Here is a 17801-nt window from a genome sequence, read left to right on the forward strand (position 1 = left end):
ATTAAAAGTTGTCTCCAAAGAAAATGACCAGTGAATTGGCATGAAGATCCCAATTAGACACACATATTTTTTTTGCTTGCCCACTTATGCATGCATTATGTAAATGTATTAAGACATTACTCATTCACTCATTGAATGTTATTACAATTAAATAACAGTCAAATAACTACATTGTTCCAGGTTTAGCCCCTCTGTGGGGTGTTGGAAGCAGGTCTGGATAGTGGATACCATCTCTGCCTGGACCATTTTGATTTAAATGCGATTGGGACCATAAGACCCACAGTATTATCACATTGTTGTCTATGTACACACAGTTGCAGTGGTGTTGTCGACACATGGTTGGTTGACTGTAACTGCAGCATAGACAAGTGCTCTCCTTGGAAACCATCTCTTTTAAGGTCAGGTGTTCACTTTTCTCTACATTTGTTTCCGCACTTCCAAAAGTAGTAGACATTTTTCACTTATGACATCATACTGTAGGTATATGTATATATTGTGTCTTATCTGTATAAGACACAAAAATATACAATTCAAGACAAAACTATTGTGAAATGTATTCACGCAATGAAAGAAATCCACACAGTCACAGAAAGTTGTTCCATTTTAATCTATGCATAATCTTAATAAAGACCTAAATCAAGATTGTCACATTTCCACAGCACGCACACACAAGCACACTCGAAAAAAACGCAAACAAAAAGAAATGCACATACAATTACAGATCAAACAAAGTAAATTACCTCAAGATCTAATCAATGTCAATTCTGCATAAGATTGTCCCCTAATCTATACACCACTAACACTGAAGCAATTGATTACTATAAAATATACCTTTCTTATTAAAAAATTATATTAAATTCTAATGGCACTTCTACAAATTCTATTAAAAAGATTTCCATTGACATTTAGAAGCTTTTTTTAAATCAAAATTGAGATACAGTCAAATGTTGCACAATTCAATAATAAATATTTCTCATGATTATACACAATTTCACAGTCATAACCTGCAGAGGACAGAATTCCAGTATCATTGTGAGCCTACAGTAATTTTTGACTCCAAGATCATACAGCATGAGTTAGGCAGACATAGCCCCAAATAAAGAGCAACTCTCCCCGTTTCCATAGAAATCATAAATCGAAATCTGTTTCACATTCAACAATAATCTAAGGAACAGACTTTGTTAGTTCCAAATCATAAGTTAATAAAAGCCAAACACGAAAATGCTTGTCTTCAGTTTTACATGTACAAAAGAGGTTTATTAACATAAACAAACGATCAAATTAAACTCCATATCTCAGATTTCATCTCCAAAAGCAGCAAAGAAATTATGAAACTTCAATTTGTTTGTTTGACTGATCAGAACATTTTGATATGACAGACAAATTGACCCAATTGTTCAGTTGTGTTCTTTTTATTTATTTTACTTCATTGGGACTTGTAATGTATGAAAGCTACATAGTAACCTAAATGTTAATTTAACACTCTGGATTTTACTGTGCATCACCTCAGTCTATGGCAAATTTACAGTGTAGAAACAGGGCTTCATCTGATTCAACATTTATTAGCGTGTCTACAAGGCACATTCTGGGATAGTCCTGGAGGTATAAATAAAGACCGAAACAATTAGCAGAAAACAATTCTTTACATAATGTTAGTTTATGCCTCTGTACAGTACATGTGAACATTAGAGAATCACTGATTCAACTGCACCACAAGAAATACTCCTTTAAAAGAAATGCTCCATTAACAAAATAAATAAAAAGGCAATGAGACAAGTGACAAATTCTACATTCTTGTTTTGATTGAAATATCGTTCACTATAAACACTACAAAAACAACTATGTATCCGAAATAACTCAGGGTCCAAAGTGATTCAGTTCTCAGGACATCCAACATGTTTTGATGCCAGTGTGGAATCTTTTGAATTTCCTAACTGCACTTGTTAGAAGCTCTGCCATACTTGCACTCATTAAATGCTGGCAGGGGAATTGTGCCAATTGCCAAGACATAAAAGCAGTCTCATGAATACATTTGGATGGTCCTGGAAGGAGTCTGGTGATTAATAAGCAAGGCTTCCATCAATCCTAAACATACGCACCTTAAGGAGATTATGCTGAAATGGACAGGTAGATTGAAAAACGATTCTAACTTTCACTGCTGAAACGTTTTCAGTCGGGGCTTTGATAAACATTGTCCAATGTTTGGAGGGGGAAAATAAAAATCTGTCAACAAGACACTTGAGAAGCAATACTCTGTTAAAGATATTCTCCTGATAAATGTGCAATCAAATCACCATGGTATCTCCTCCATATAGGACAATGAAGCACTTATATCTACTGCATTCTGGGATTGGGGGGCCTGTACTTTGATGCCTCCAGACAATGCACCTGTTTACTGTCTCTCTTTGCTAAATACATTTCTTGCATTCCGATGCCTCCATTCAATACAGAAAAGTGCAAAGAGAGACTCGCGGTGCCTTTTCTCCCCACAGCTAGGAGAGAGATACACAATGCTCCCTTGAGAAGTACCTGGGACATGGGGGAACAATGCCTGTATTGTGTGACTTCTATAGGTACCTAGGTAGCCTGCGCCGTGCCGTATCGGTGTGGCTGTGCTTGTGAACAACTGCTTCCCCTGGCGGAACAGCAGTCATAGCAGTGTTAACGGGGTTCTGGTTTGTAGCGAGGCGCAGCTCAGTGAGGTGTTGAATATGGAAGAGAAACACAAAATAATCTCTGGGGAAGACATGCCACTGAGCTCAGAGACCGCAGCCTTAATAAGACACCTTGCTTTCTCAACCAAACGTGAGCACTAATACAGGAAACAAACAAGTTTGATAAATAGATTATATATTTACATTAAATATACACATAGTAAGAAATAGCAGCCTAGACGATATCAGTGTTGAAACTATATGCATACTAAAGAACAAGTGCTTCTCTATGTTCCATGTGACAAATCTTGAATACTCCTAAGAGTTTTGTGTATGGTGTATTAACAAATATTACAGTAACTGGATAAAAATTAACAGCCCCATACCAATGAAAGAGTACCAAGATAGCAAGGCAAGACGTCATTTCAAGCTTATAGAATTGAGATCACACCTACAGTAAACCCTGAACCAACTCAAAAACTAATAAATAATTCTGATCAAGTCTTCTCAGGACAGATTAAACAAATTCTGTGATCTTTTAGTGCCACCCCCCTGGTAAGAATCCCCATAGCATCTAATTGAATCTTGCAGTGAAGAAACCAATTTCACTGCCCTTAAACAGAACAGGCTCATAATTGCTCGTTTTGCTCAAGGATTCTGTCAGGATTAGTTCCACCAAGGCGTCGGGTCTAAATTAATCAGTAGTATCGTACATACAGACAGACATAAAATAATAAGATAGGATACATGTATGAAAAATTCAGTCAATTCCAAGAAAGAAAAACAGAGTACATTCACCTCCACGGCTGTGATCAACATACAGTGCAACCAACAGACATCTACGGTTATGTTAACCCATCCATAACTGAGGCACACAGATAATGTACTTCTATTGTTCTCCATCTCTCCTTCGCCTGCCTCGTCAATTTGACCTCTCTTGCCATACCAGGAAACAAGGTAATTTATTGCCAAACATGTGCTTTCGAATGGTTTCAATAAATATTTACTTGACAAGACGTCAGTTGTTTACATATATTTTGTTACATTCTCATAAATGATTTAATTATTAAGGACATTCACGGGTCAACTGGCATTCCAGTGACGCTTTTATTACCTCCTGGTATCTGGACAATTTGAAATGAGAGGGCAATCCAGATTTTAAAAGCCAAAACAAGTTTAGATTTTCACAAGAAGCTATCGCAATCGGTCGTATTGTTTAAGTTAGGTGTTGAGAATTCCAACAGGCACCAATGTACCAAGGCACCAGGCAGTAGTTGGAATTGGTCATATTGCTTTTACTGTAAATGGGGATTTTAATTTGAAGGTCATTCCTTCAATATGAACTCAGTTTTAACATTAATTAGAAACAATTGTTCTGGTAAACTCATATAATAACTAGCCTGATCAACAACAGGCTAATAATTTATGATGAAGGCAATATTTTGTCTTCCATTTTAAGGAACATGAACCCCTCCCCCCCCCAAAAAAAGAAATATACTTCCAGTAGTCAAACTTCATTAATCTTGCTGCCATATAATAGTTTAGTTGTTAAAGACAAAACAGGTCTAAAAATAAATAATGAAAGCGTTATAAGAAAAACAGAAATCATATATTGCTACTTGCGGACGGCTCTGTTCTTCCATGTGCGCAAAGTCTCATCACTCATTAAAACGATTGTATTAACTTACGTTAGCATTAGCTATCACTCATTTGCCATTATTTAAGATATCCAAGTTGGATACCATTGTCTCGGCAAAATATGCACCTGAATGAACTAAAACAGAGTGACACTAACGCCAAAGAAAGAAAGAAAAGAAAGAAGTGCATCATATGATTCATCGATTCACCTTCAACACATCACCAGCTGGAGTCTTGATACACCCAGGTTAATCTTATGTCTGATTTATACTTAGTTGCACTGCGTTGCTGCGCACTGAAAATAGACGATCTATAAGCTCACAACGAGCATGTAGATCTACCATTTTCCAGCATGCGACACAGTCATATGACAGAGCATAAATTAGACATTACAGCTTGTGCACACAAACACCTTCAGCAGTCTGCCTCTGACCAGCTCACACATGCCATAACAGCACAGAATTCAATGATTCCAGTTATAAAGACGCTACATCTCTTTAAACTTGAGAAACGCCCACGTGGGGGGGTAGAATTCCAAAAGGGACATGTCTCCATGTGTGCAGACGCATTTAAGAAACATTTCAGTAGTAGTTGTAGTACTTGGTATATGAAAAGACATACTCTGTCCTGTGTCGTGGCACTGTGGGGGAGGTGTGTTTTATCCAATGGCAAGAGTCTTGACAAGGCCACAGTGAAACTTCCGGATGTGGCGATAGAGGTCCCCCGATTGGGTGAACCGACGTTCACACCACTTGCATGCGTGCGGTTTCTCGCGCGTGTGCACCACGGCGTGCCGGCTCAAGTTATGCGAGTACTGGAAGCTCTTGCCGCACTGGCCGCAGGTGTACGGCTTCTCACCGGAGTGGGTGCGCTCGTGCCGCTTGAGGGTGTACATGCACGAGAAGGTCTTGCCGCACTGGGAGCAGGTTGGGACGGAGCCGTCGGGCGAGAGCTTGGACCGGGCGCCGTCCTTCTCGCGGAAGTGCGAACTGAGGTGCAGCTGCAGCACGTGGGGGCTGGGGAACACTTTGCTGCAGAGGGGGCACACACACACCTGTTGCCCCGGGGGCAGGAGCACCCCACTGGATGTGGAGATGTCTGAGGAGGCCAGGTCGTCCTCCTCCTCCTCCTCGCTGTCCCCCAGCAGCCTGCCCCTCCTCTCCTCGCCCTCCCTGCCCTGAGCGCCCTCCCTCCCCCTGCGACGATCCCCCTCCTCCTCCATCAGGTCTTCCTCCTGGGAGAGCAGGGCGGCTGTGGAACCGTTGTTGCCTGGGAAGAGGGCAGCGAACCCTGTCACCACTGAGCTCCTGGCACTATTCCCAAAGCGCTGGCTCTCGGGGCTCATCGGCTCACTGTCCTCCTGCTCTGACAGCAAGTCGTGTTCGTCTTTAACAAGTGGCTCAGTGCCCTGCTGCTGGCTGTCGAGGGCCAGCTGTCCCGAGACATAGGAGGGGTGTAAGGGATCTCTGCTAGACAGAGGCTTGAAAGACAAATCCAGTGCGCAGTCCATGTCATCTGAAGCCCTGGACCTCTGGGATAGCGATACGGTGGAACTACTGACATCAGCTTTTGTTTTTCCAGCTGTTTGGTCGCAGGGCTCGGCCTCTGTTGACACATAATTGACACCTACAAGGTCCAGGGACCTGCCAGAGTGACCATTTGCCTTCTGCCTGCTCTGTGCAGACCTATCACAATCTGTGACAGCCAGCTTGACTTCACCCTTGTCCATGTCAAACTCCTCCTTCGGGGGGGCCTTGTGTGGCCCGTGAGCCTGTGTCTGGGGCTGTCGCCGGCCTGGCCGCTTACCGCGCAGCTCGCCATCTGAGGAATTCTCTCTGTCCAGACAGCTCAGCCCCAAGCCCATCTTTTCATCCGGGGGGCACAATTCCTTGTCTTTAAGCTTGCCTTTACACACTTTAACAATATCATACATGTGGAGGTAGCTGGCCGCGGCCAGGACATCCTCCACTGGCAGGGAGCTGAATTCCAACTTCCCCTCATACATAAATTCAAGGAGCAGACTGAAAGCCGGGGCCGTCACAATGTCACTGTTCAGATGCACAACGTCCCTTTTGTCCAGCTGGTCCCTGTAGAAGAGATGGAAGTACATGCTGCATGAGGCCAGCACAGCCCTGTGCGCTTTGAATCTAGCCTCTCCGACAAGAACAGTGCAGTCACAGAGGAAACCTTGGTGACGCTGCTGACTCAGACACTGCAGCAACTGGCGGCTATGGTCTGGGAACTCCATTCTTCCCTCATAACCTGATGAAAAACAGGAAAAACAGGATACTGGATAAGCGAAATGCAGACATTTAGAGGGCGCCACAGTGTTAGAAACGCATAGGCAGTCAAGGGGCACAAAGTCAGCAAACCCAAAGATATGCAAAAATTATGATGGTTAATTATTCATGTTTAGGCAAATTATCTAAAAGTAGTCATAATTGCATTTACAATAGGCCTACCTCCAAGTTCTCAAAATTATATAAAAGGTCAGCCCATTTAAAAGTTAATATAATCCATTCCAATGTAAAACACAAATAAGAAATTATCTCAGGGAGATTAAAAGGGAATGTAAACTTTACAGTGTAAACTGTGTAAAGCAGCACTTGACCAGAACTAGAACAGGATACGGTTTCTCGCGCACCTCTGTATCATTTCGGTAAACGAATCCTCCAATTACTCCACCTACCAATTATTAAAAGTATTCCCGTTAAGTAGCCTAGGCAGCAGCCTACTTTTTGCGGTTCATGGAAATGCGAAACGGACGGACTGTGGGGCACACACACACACACACACACACAGTCGCACGCACGATTCAACACACCAACAAAAAAAGGAAAAGAGAAGAAACGCTCGCTGCTCAGCTGTTGTTCGTGTTTACTGAACAACCGAAGGAGAACTGTTCGTTTTACGCAAACAACGAGAGGCGAGCAGCAGACAGACGTGTTGGGTTCGCAGATAAAAGGCTACCACTCGCCACATCGGGGCAAGGTTATAAGGAAAAGGCAGAGGAGACTCGAGTGAATAAACTGGTGCTCTCTCTGTTTGCTAATTACACTGCAAGCTGTGGAGTCAGCTGCTCTGACATCACCGCAATGGAAACGCTACCTCCAGCTGTGCGACGCTTTTTTGCCATATGTTACACCGCCACTAAAAGACACACAACTTCTTATACGAGGAGATTTATATATCTATCGCAGGATTTACACACGCCGGGCTACTGTCAAACTTTTAAAGAACTTGAACGACAAGGCAAACCGATAGACCTACATAGGATATAGCAGCATAGCGTTCAACTAAAAGAAAAGAAACTCCCATTCGATCTGTGCGCACTGGTCACATACACACGCACAACTGTGAAATGTTAGTTTTCTTGCGTGTTAATTCAACATAACACTTGCACAGATCACCTGGAAATAAAACTGCAGTTACATTATAAATAAGTTAATTGGCGCCGAGTTAGTTAACGGTAGCTTACATTAGTTTAATTTTGTTAGAAATAACAATTAGCCTATAATATAATCATTTGTTTAAAAAAAAAAAGGGGGTAAAGTGCGTGCACGAGGCGGGGGCGCGGAGCTCCCATGTCCGTGTTGGTTGTTGGGAAACGCATTGGAAGCCTTTTAACAGCAGAGGAACTCACAACAGCAAACTGCCGCTGGCCAAGCAGCCCAACTGCGCTGAGCGAAGCAGGCGAGGAGGACAGACGTTCGCTCAACTTTCGCTTTCTACATTTCTATATAAAAAAGCCACTGGGAGAAATAAACAAAACACTTACATTTACACGCGGCTCCGTCGTGTTTTCCTATGAGCTCCGACGTCCTTTCATGATGTGCGGCGCCAGATGTTCGCTTCTTCTCCTGTCGTTTCTTGGGCTTCCAGTTCGACCCTGGGCTGGCAGGCTGGCTGCACTCAGCAGCGCTGTGTGTGTCAAGGCAGGTTGATAATGGACCAGTCTCGCGATAGCAGCCGCAGCAGACCACAATAAGTTGTGTCTGTGTACTACTCCCTGCATTCACACAGTGGCAGCAAGTAGCAGAGAACCCTCGGACACATCAGTTGGCTCCCTTATAGAAACACCTGTCCAGGACATTGATTGACGTAACAACATATGGACAGATGCCATATGTGCTGTTGCCTAAACTTAGTACCCCCCTCACACACACTCACACATGCCCCTGAAATCCTTTCCCATTCAAGTCTGTCATCTTTTTAAAGTCAATAACTTTAAATTAGCCTTGAATGCCTTTTACTCTCATAAAGTTAAACTTTTATAATTTAGAAATGTCACATTTTATAGTATCTGCTATGAGGTGCTATGCATCATACTGACTAAGGACTGGAGAGTTGCAGTTTTATTAGTTATGATATTGCTTTGCATTAATATGAATATCCCGATATACGCTATTGATGGGAAAGTAAATCATACATTCAGATTTTTGGGGTACAGAGGGGTACTGAGTGAGAACTTGTGAGGACTGTTCTGCCTAATCCCTGTTTGGAGTGTGGAATTCCCTGGCACCGTGCCACCCAGTGCCATTGTTTATCCAGGGAATATCCAACGCTATGGTTGTAAAAAATTATAATATATAGTTTCAACTGTCACTCTGGTTCCTGAAACGGGGAATTATGTCTTCTTTAAAAAAATGAAAAATGATTGAATTTGGTAGAATTTCAACACATCTCGTCGCAGTATTACGCTAGTAGGTCTGTGGAGAGAAAATGGCTGTTCTGTAATTGCAGTGGCCTGCGATGGCAGCACAGTGGAGAAATAAGGGCTTGAGGGCTGCAGCTGCTCGTCTTGTGCCCCCCTCCTCCCTCCCCCAACCCCCGCACCCACCCCCCCCTCATCCCCAACTGCCTCTGTCACCTTTGCCCTGTGTTCCAGCTGTCGTGTGTTTTGAAAGGGCCATTTGCAGCTCCTCGTAGCCCCCTGACACAGAAGGGAGTGAGCAATGTGACGGGAGACAGCAGCCACTGGTCGGAAAGGGGCCACAGGCGAGGATTCTTGTCCACTTACCTCTTTATTCCATTTTTAGTCTGCCTGTGGTGACACAGCGTAGTAGGCATCCGTACCTAAATCCTCTGTGAGGATTTTACTGTGTGTACAGATGACTACATGCCAAACCACAGGCCTGTCAGCCTCTGTCTTTCTGTTCTCCTCTCTCTAACTCAAGTTAGATACAGTCCATCACATGCTCTAAAACACTTTTTGTGAACAAGGCACACAAATGGAAAAGTAAAGATCTCGAGGCACACCTGTAGTCATGGTGAAAATAGTCGATCTACAAGCACACAACGCTAATTTTGAAAAATAAAATAAATAAGGATGCCAAGTTGAAAGTGCTTGAAATATACTGTATATTTTTTTAGACCTATGTATGGGGAATGAGTGCACAAAAAGTGCTGATATAGTAACATTTTGTATAGTTGTATATATTGCAACAATGTGCTGTCCCAAGGCGCACCTGGCACACCAGTGTGCCTCGGCACAACATTTGGGAACCATTGCTCTAAACAACCTAATTGGATACTACTGGATCAATTGTTTATTGGACAGGAAAAAAAAGGGCCGCAAAATAATGGGTGACCTCATGTGGACTTGGACGTTGCGAAACACCAGCGGCAAACAAAATGTTCTGATGGTCCAGTTTCAGATGTGTGTGCCATATAAACAATTTACCATTCAGCGCGCATGTGAGGAGCAGCTATGTGGATAAGAATAGGACCAGTGGCCCTATGTTTCCCTAGCCTGGCATACGGTACCCAGTAGAGGAGGAGGATGGGGGGGGGGGGGGGGGGGGGTCACGGGGCAAGACAAAGCAGTGGTTGTGCCCAGGGACTGTGGCCTCAGAGATCGGCTGAGTACGGTGAAGGTTCTCACACACAGAAAAAAGGAAAAAAAAGATAGAGGGAGGGAGAGAGAATGAGAGCGGGTAGTGAGGAGGGGGAGAGAGAGAACACTTCCTGGAGGTTCATTCTTCCTCTCTGCAATCATCAATGGCATTCTCCCCCTGACCCACTCCTCACTCCGACAAACAAAAGGCCCCGCATTCCAGTGCAGTCTGACCGCCAGCCAGCCAGCCACAGTGAAACCACATCACTCTTCCCTCTGGACCAGTGGTCTCATCACAGGGATGGGCAGCACTGAGCTGTTTATTTGAGGCATTTTTTTCCCTTTTTCTCAGGACTTCGGTTTGTGTTTGGTTGTCATCTGAAGTCCTTTAACCAGCTTGAATTGGTTTATGATGTAGAACAGTTGTCTGTTTTGTTTGTCCATCTGTGTTGATTTGTCAACCTCAGGGTGCAGTTTAAAAAAAACCTAAATCAGGTGGCTGACACATCTGAAAGGGTACTAGTTTCCCAAATTCTGTCAGAATCTGTCAATAACGGAATAAAGCTAATTAACTAAAAAATAGAAGAATATCCTACTGTTTTATTTTAGCCTTTTTCTTGAAGAAAAAAACAAAAAACTTAAAGAGAAGGCATTTTCATCCGTTAAAACATCCCAAACGACACATTGCACATTGGCTGCTAAACACTGTCCATTTCCTTTGCTTTGTATAGGACTTAATTCTATTTACTTATTTTCCCGTTGTATTTGAACTTTTAACTCTTTAATAACTTTGTATGTCTTTTGTCTTCGTGCACTTCATGTTGTATGAACTGAAGCACTTTGAATTGTCTTGCTGAAATGTGCTGCCTATAGGACCAGATAAGAGATCACCTGGAGGTTTGACAGGAAAGATGTGTGCATGCATGCACTGTAGGCTACATTTCTGGCCACTAGCAATTTGATAGACTAGATGGGATAACTCGCAGATGCCTTTGATCTAATAAATGCTCAGTCATATGAACTTATGGCCTGCAGAAAATAAGTCTAAAACATGCGAGGCGACGATGGACAAGGACGTACATCGTACAAGTATGTTTAAATGACCTTGCTTTGAGCCAGCAGAACACATCAACAACAACAACATAACACTAGACCAGCGAGTAGGAGTGCAAGCACCGCTGAGAAACAACAACAGCATTTATGGGATATCCTTGGTCAGCCCTGCAGCTTGGCTGCAGTTGTTCTCAACCATTTCAGGCTGCGACCCCCCAAAATAGCCCACAGGTTGAGAACCACTGCTCTGTGGCATCAGGAACATACATATAACAGTTAGGTTGAGGTATATAGGCTCTATGGCAGAAAGGAAATGTTTTACACCTGGAGTGACAATGAGGGGAAATGGCAGAGAGAAGAGGCTGGGACGAGATAACAAGAATGCCTGCATACTGCTATTTTAGCCACGTGTATTATAAAACACATGCAATACCAAAATGTATGCACGCAAATATATATATATATATATAATATATAAGTACACTACACAATAACATCTCTGACTCTGTGTGTGTGTGTGTGTGTGTGTGTGTGTGTGTGTGCGCGCGCGCGCCTAGTTCTATCTGGAGGGCGAGTGACGATCTGAAGATGTCACTACTACACTACTACGGTATTTCACTTTACATGCCTGTCCCACAACAACAATCGTCACACATCACGATGGCAGCCAGTCAGACACACAGACAGGCAGCTATTTCTCTGAACTTGCCTGGTCGACCATCACCATATACATACACATAGAGCGGCCGGCTTTAGGACCCGGGAGGACGCCTTTCAGCCACAGAAGCATTGCAGACAGAACGTTGGGAGGTGTAGTGGAAGAAAGGCAAAAGAGAGAAACGGAGTAAATGAGAGGCACTTTTTTTTGTCCACACATTATTCAAGGACTAAATCAACTCAATAAATCGCCGAAACCGAGCTCCCCTTAAAAGAATGACACGGACACACTGTTGAATTCCCCGTCCAGGTAAATAAACGCCTGCGTTTTCCTGCTGGTGGGCAACAACTACAAGAGGTCGACAGACACAGCTAGACAGGGTAGGTCCCATTGTACTACATGGGATGATGCGGTTCTTCTCTCTCTCTCTCTCATGCCTGACTTGATAATATGCCCCGTCGCGCGACGGTGTCGCGCCGCCGCCGACAATAGCAGATCTACAAGCTCGCCGCGCGTTGCCGAAGGGACGTGCGGTAAGTTTGTAGATCGGCTAATTTATGTCGGCGGCGGGGCGACACCGTCGCGCGGCGAAGTGTAAACTAACCCCGGGCTTCACCCAAGCTGCCCTGCTAGGCCCCATATCCTCCTATCTGTCTTGTGTCTGTCTGACTGTCTGTCGCTGAAATGCAAACCTTTAAAAACCCCAAGACCCAAGTGCTTGAATTACTTCAGCTGCCTTTATCCTTTTTTTTGTTTTGTTCCAAAAGCTGCTGTTATAACTTTAACCACAAGTTTTATCAAATTATATTAATTTGTTGGCTGTTTTTTGTTTGTTTTCAATGAACGAAGTGAATAAGTGTGTTTCCTTCAAACGTTAACCATTTTGGACAATGACCAACAACAACAACAACAACACAACATGATAGCCTTCAGGCCACAATACTGTCCTTTTTTTATTTGTTTTTCTTTTACCATGGAAATGAGGAAAACAGGAAATGAAAATAATCACCTCAAATGTGCAACAAGAAGAGTGCAACTTCTATTACGTTCTATTACTATTACGTTATTGTCTCCTTTGAGTGTGTGTGTGTGTGTGTGTGTGTGTGTGTGTGTGTGTGTGTGTGTGTGTGTGTGTGTGTGCGCACTCGTGCGCGTGCGCACGCGCGCATCCCAATATTGTTATGATTGTAGTCTTTTAGGAAATGACATTCTGGTAAACCACCACGTTGATTTTTCTTGCAGCATCATTGCAACTCCCAAGAATCTGCAGGATGATGAACCATGCACATAATTAAAATCCTCCATGCATTTTAACATTTCAACTTGCAAATGCATTAGCCACCTTATTTACCTATAGAGCACCGAAGTCTGACGTCACTTTCAGTAGAGGGCGTCAGTCCCCAGGTTCATGTATTTTTTTAGTTGTATTGTAATCCCCATAGGGGGGATTTTAGATCGCTTCATATAAGAACTGTGTTTGAAAAATAAACATGTCACCCCGGCCGCTTCACTCATATGGATATGAAGAATCAACTGACTGAGAGAAAACGCTAATGTTACTGCTACTGAATTAGTTACATTTTCGCTAGAAGCAGACTGTATCATATATGAGTGACTGACTGTTGCAAACGATACAGAGACACCTCCCTGACAATAACGCAGAGACAGCTTGTTTATTTTTGGACCACAACGCTTATAGTAGACGATATTAAGATCACCCCATGTTATTCTCCATAGAGAAATTACTTCCGCGAACCAGGGGAATCGAAGGGATGAGCGAGTTACGTCAGGACTTCGGTGCTCTATTAAGGATGGGAACCCATTTTGGGGTTTTCACCTTTCAAGACGGAAATCCATTTTTGGGTTGCTGTTGCCTGCCATGTAGCCTACAGTAGGAGTATATAGCAACATTTATTTTAACTTTTTTGAATAAATACGGTATTTTAAGTTTTTCATAAAACTTAGGTCAGAATTTAAAACCACACCAATCCAGTTGCAGCTATCCTTGCAACAAAACAGTTAAGTCAACCTCACCACTGCAACTCCTTCCAATTCCAACTGCCATTGGGCATAGTGGTTGCAAGTACAGGTACTGCAAGGAGTTGCATGGCGAATCATTGGTGTGGTTTGGGCTGTAGAATTCGTCTAAATGGGTTAAAGGCTTTTTACCTGTCCTATACAAGAGTGTAGGAAGGTCTTGTCTTTCTACACAAGAGTGTAGTCGTATTTCTTTTGCCTCTGTTAATTAATTTGACCTGATGCTGGCTCCTAAATGGATACTCAGTATTAAATTAGCAGTAACAAATCTTTGTTGTGGCTCCTCATCTAGCCCACTTATGACCGGATGTCCCGCTGACAGCATAGGTCAGTCAGTCCACTGTGCAGTGTGCATTGTGCCAAGACATCCCAGACAATACTGTCCTCTGAATGGTTGCTACTGTATATACCGCCAAGGATGCTCAGTCATTCTATGTTTCCCATTTCAAATCAACGTTTGCTATGTTGTTCTCTCCTCAGTCATCATCATCTCCTAGGTGTCGTTATGTTTGCATGAAAAAAGCCTGCAGAGAGGATGAAAGGCATTTTGTCTCCCTAGTGGCTTGGCACTTTGAAACCTTTATGCCTTTAGTGTCAACATGCTGTTTGTATGAGTCATGAGACTGTCCCTATCCTGTGTGTGTGTGTGTGTGTGTGTGTGTGTGTGTGTGTGTGTGTGTGTGTGTGTGTGTGTGTGTGTGTGTGTGTGTGTGTGTGTGTGTGTGTGTGTGTGTGTGTGTGTGTGTGTGTGTGTGTGTGTGTGTGTGTGTGTGTGTGTGTGTGTGTGTGTGTGTGTGTGTGTGTGTGTGACACAAAAAAGACACAACGTGAAATGATGCAGGCAAGTTACTGTTTGACCCTCCCTGTTCTATTTAGAAGATGCCAGTCAGTCAGTCAGTCAGAACGCCGCCACCACCGTCGTCCTGTCCCCATTGCTATGTGAAAGGACTTTGAGACACAGTTCCTAGTAGCCTGTTGACGCAAATGTGCCACCAGTTGCAATGCAGAATTCGAGGAATGCTGTTTGAAATTTGCCTTGTACACAGTCAGACCTATTGTACCCATCCTGGAGGCTTGTACGCCACAGGAATTAAGATGCGTTATCACTGTGTGGGGTATATACGCACAACGCTGGACCTTTTGTCTGTTATCGCGTGACCTTTCTTGCTCACTCTCTCTTAAAAGAAACCGCAGTCTAAACTCCCTGCTGCTGCATCCAAAACTTTACTTTAACTTTAAAGCTGACCTACTGGCCAAGCGATTAGCTGGAGGCTGGACTCCAGCTGCGAAATCCCCAAACTCGCTTGATGTACATGTAATGTGGTCCAAAGGAGACTGGTGGGGAGCTTGAAAAGTAGCATCATACAGGGTCATATCAATCATCCGGTATCAGCCTGGTATCTACCATCCATACCTCCTAATGTTCTGTCTGTTAGTTATATCTGACCATTTGAGTGAGTGGTTACTTAGAATGGGGAATTTTGCGATTTGTTGTATCTGTTGGTTTCTTGCTTCATCCTGCAGCTATACTAAAGTATTGTTTCTGTGCTGGTGTAGTGGTTTGGCGGATCGGCTGAACTCTTCTGATTATGTTTGCATTCCCTTTGTTGTTTTGATAAATGGGAGAGGTTAAAGAGTCAGCCTGCATCAGTGATGCTTTGTCGGTTTGAATCTCTGAAGAAAGTTTACAGTTGCCTTTTAATGTAAGCCATCTGGATGGGTTGCTTTTCATGTCAAAATATGGAATCCGTACAGGGACCCTACCCTATAGCTGACTTGCCAGGTTACAGTAGCTGAGGTGGGAAGCTCAGCTGCACCTAAAATATTATCAGTAGTGATTCCAACACTTCAAACAGTTCCAGCATTATCAAGGAAAACACTGGCTATTTTCAGTGTGCAGTAGATCAACCTGCTTTTATGTTGCATATTACAGATGTTTTCTCATTGTCAGCTTTGCTTGCGGAAAGTCAAAACCTAAAAAATGTCTTACAAGTATGGTCCATATCTAGCCAAAACAAGAAATAGCTAATATCTGGAAATCATAGAACTCAATTGTTCCCTCAAAACCTGTAAAAAGCAGTCACAGAGCTGTATTGTTGCTTTGGTCAGTATGATGCTGCGTCATTGTATTGAACATGCATTGGACATTGAGCAACTCTTTTTAATAATGGCATTAGCTGTTTCATCTCCCTTTTAGAATGTAAACAAGGCACATTTGTAGAGCTTGGCCAATGCCAGAGTTTTCGGTCCGATCCTAATTTTGGAGTGTCCTACCTAGAGACCACTGATCACATCTATTTAACGTATAAGCAAACAAGTAAATATAAAATGCACATAAAATTAACTTTATCTTATTTAATGACTTAAGCCACATAAACAATGTAAGCATGTACTGTAGATTTCTCTATTACAAAATAGGGACACTGGGTTGAAAGTAGTTAAAATCTGAACACATTGGCTGCGTAATTGCCGATACAGATGTATCCACAAAAAGACAATGTCAGATAATTTGGCCAGACCGTTACAGAGTGGTCTCTCTAAATTAGGTAATGAACATGATGCCAGGGAACAGAGATCGAAAAAGCATTCACTGTCACTTCATGAAGTTGTTCCAGGAATAACGACTGCGATCATGTTCAACGCAATGATGGATAATGCTGATCATATAATTTCATAGGCTAGTTGCCATCTTGCAAGATGTTAACAGTCGACACCTGTATTCAATTGCATTTGATTGTATCTCATATAAATACCTCACTTCCTGTTGTCTTGTCACAACACTGAGGAAGGCCGACTAGGCCGAAACGTGTACGTGTAGGACCCCCCCACTCTGACAAGCACTAGGAATTGTAGGAGTTGGGGCATTCAATTTTGTTTGACTCGGTTAAACAGAGAAATATTGTGAAAATAGCTGTCTTTTTCTTTCTTTTTTCTTTTTATTAAAAGTCCTTAAATTGTCACTTCACTGTCACCCCTCCGAAACCTGTTCCGACCTGTTCCACAGGTTGAGAACCAGAATGCCTTGATATGATATAATTTTGTGCAAGACTAAATTAATTACTTGCTTACTGGCGTAAGTTATGTTATTTTTAACTAGAAACAAACACAAATCCCAACTAAATAATTGATGGCAACCGGTGGACTCTTACAGGTATTGTAACTCAGATAATGTACTCAATACTCATGTAACCGAATGTCCAGTTACAATCTCAGAGTTAAATGAGGATATATGTCATATGAGGATATGTGCATTGTGGCCTAATGCGTGTTGCGTATCAGACTGGGGGTCCTTGACATTAAAACTGTTGAGAATCACACTGATTTTGCATCATAACATGCAGTTCATCAGAACATGAGAATGAATGAATGATGCCCCCCATCCACACAGCCTGTCTCTTCTTTTACCTTCTGTCATAAACACATGATGGGACTGTCCTCTGTGGCCGGTCCACTGTCACCGTGTGTGGCATCTTCTTCCTCGCTGCGTGACACTGATTTGCATTGAATGGGGTGGCCCCTGGAGCCCGAGCCAGAACGATGAATGATTGAAAGGCGGACTGACAGCGGGGCAGGCGGGCGGGCTGCGGCCCGGAGGCCCACGGACCATGTGACCCGCTGACAGGGTACTGGGTTCATTGAGTGGCTGCTGGGCTGCAGCGCTGGCAGAGGACCAGCGTTTTCCACACAGCCCGCAGTAGCAACAGGTCGCTTCCATTAAAACAGCAGTGCTCTGTTGTGGCTCCAGAGCTGGCCTTGTGTATGCGTTGCTTTTTTGGCTGTGGTGTGCTCGAGTGTGTGTGCATGTGCGCTTTGGCTTGTTTGTGTGATGTAGTGTGTATATAATGTGTATATGTCTGTGTAAGAGAGTACGTGCTGAGATGCCAGAGTGCTCCAGCAACGGTTTGTGTGCTCCCCAGTTTGAATT

At 43.2% G+C, this 17801-nt stretch overlaps 2 protein-coding genes across 3 annotated transcripts in view; one reads left to right on the forward strand and one right to left on the reverse strand.

The window, feature by feature from the left end:
* Positions 1-588: 588 nt before the first annotated feature.
* Positions 589-8200, reverse strand: zbtb42 (zinc finger and BTB domain containing 42). Its single transcript, XM_083791172.1, has 2 exons — positions 8071-8200; positions 589-6554 (listed from the first exon to the last, which is right to left on the reverse strand). The coding sequence occupies exon 2, from the start codon at positions 6538-6540 to the stop codon at positions 4951-4953; it is 1590 nt and encodes a 529-aa protein (XP_083647298.1). The 5' UTR covers positions 6541-6554; positions 8071-8200; the 3' UTR covers positions 589-4950.
* Positions 8201-11966: 3766 nt separating this feature from the next.
* Positions 11967-17801, forward strand: part of akt1 (v-akt murine thymoma viral oncogene homolog 1) — a 48195-nt gene continuing 42360 nt past the window's right edge. The window contains exon 1 of one of the 2 annotated variants that reach the window (XM_083791147.1): positions 11967-12219. The gene's annotated coding sequence lies outside the window, so the exon portion shown is untranslated. The remainder of the gene's footprint in view (positions 12220-17801) is intronic. The other variant, XM_083791148.1, reaches the window with a different exon arrangement.

This window comes from Protomyctophum parallelum, assembly GCF_964188405.1.
Source record: "Protomyctophum parallelum genome assembly, chromosome: 20".
NCBI lineage: Eukaryota > Metazoa > Chordata > Actinopteri > Myctophiformes > Myctophidae > Protomyctophum > Protomyctophum parallelum.

What these genes read in the sequence shown, in the direction of transcription:
- zbtb42 (XM_083791172.1), bottom strand. Translation starts at nt 6,540, where the DNA reads ATGGAGTTCCCAGACCATAGCCGCCAGTTGCTGCAGTGTCTGAGTCAG.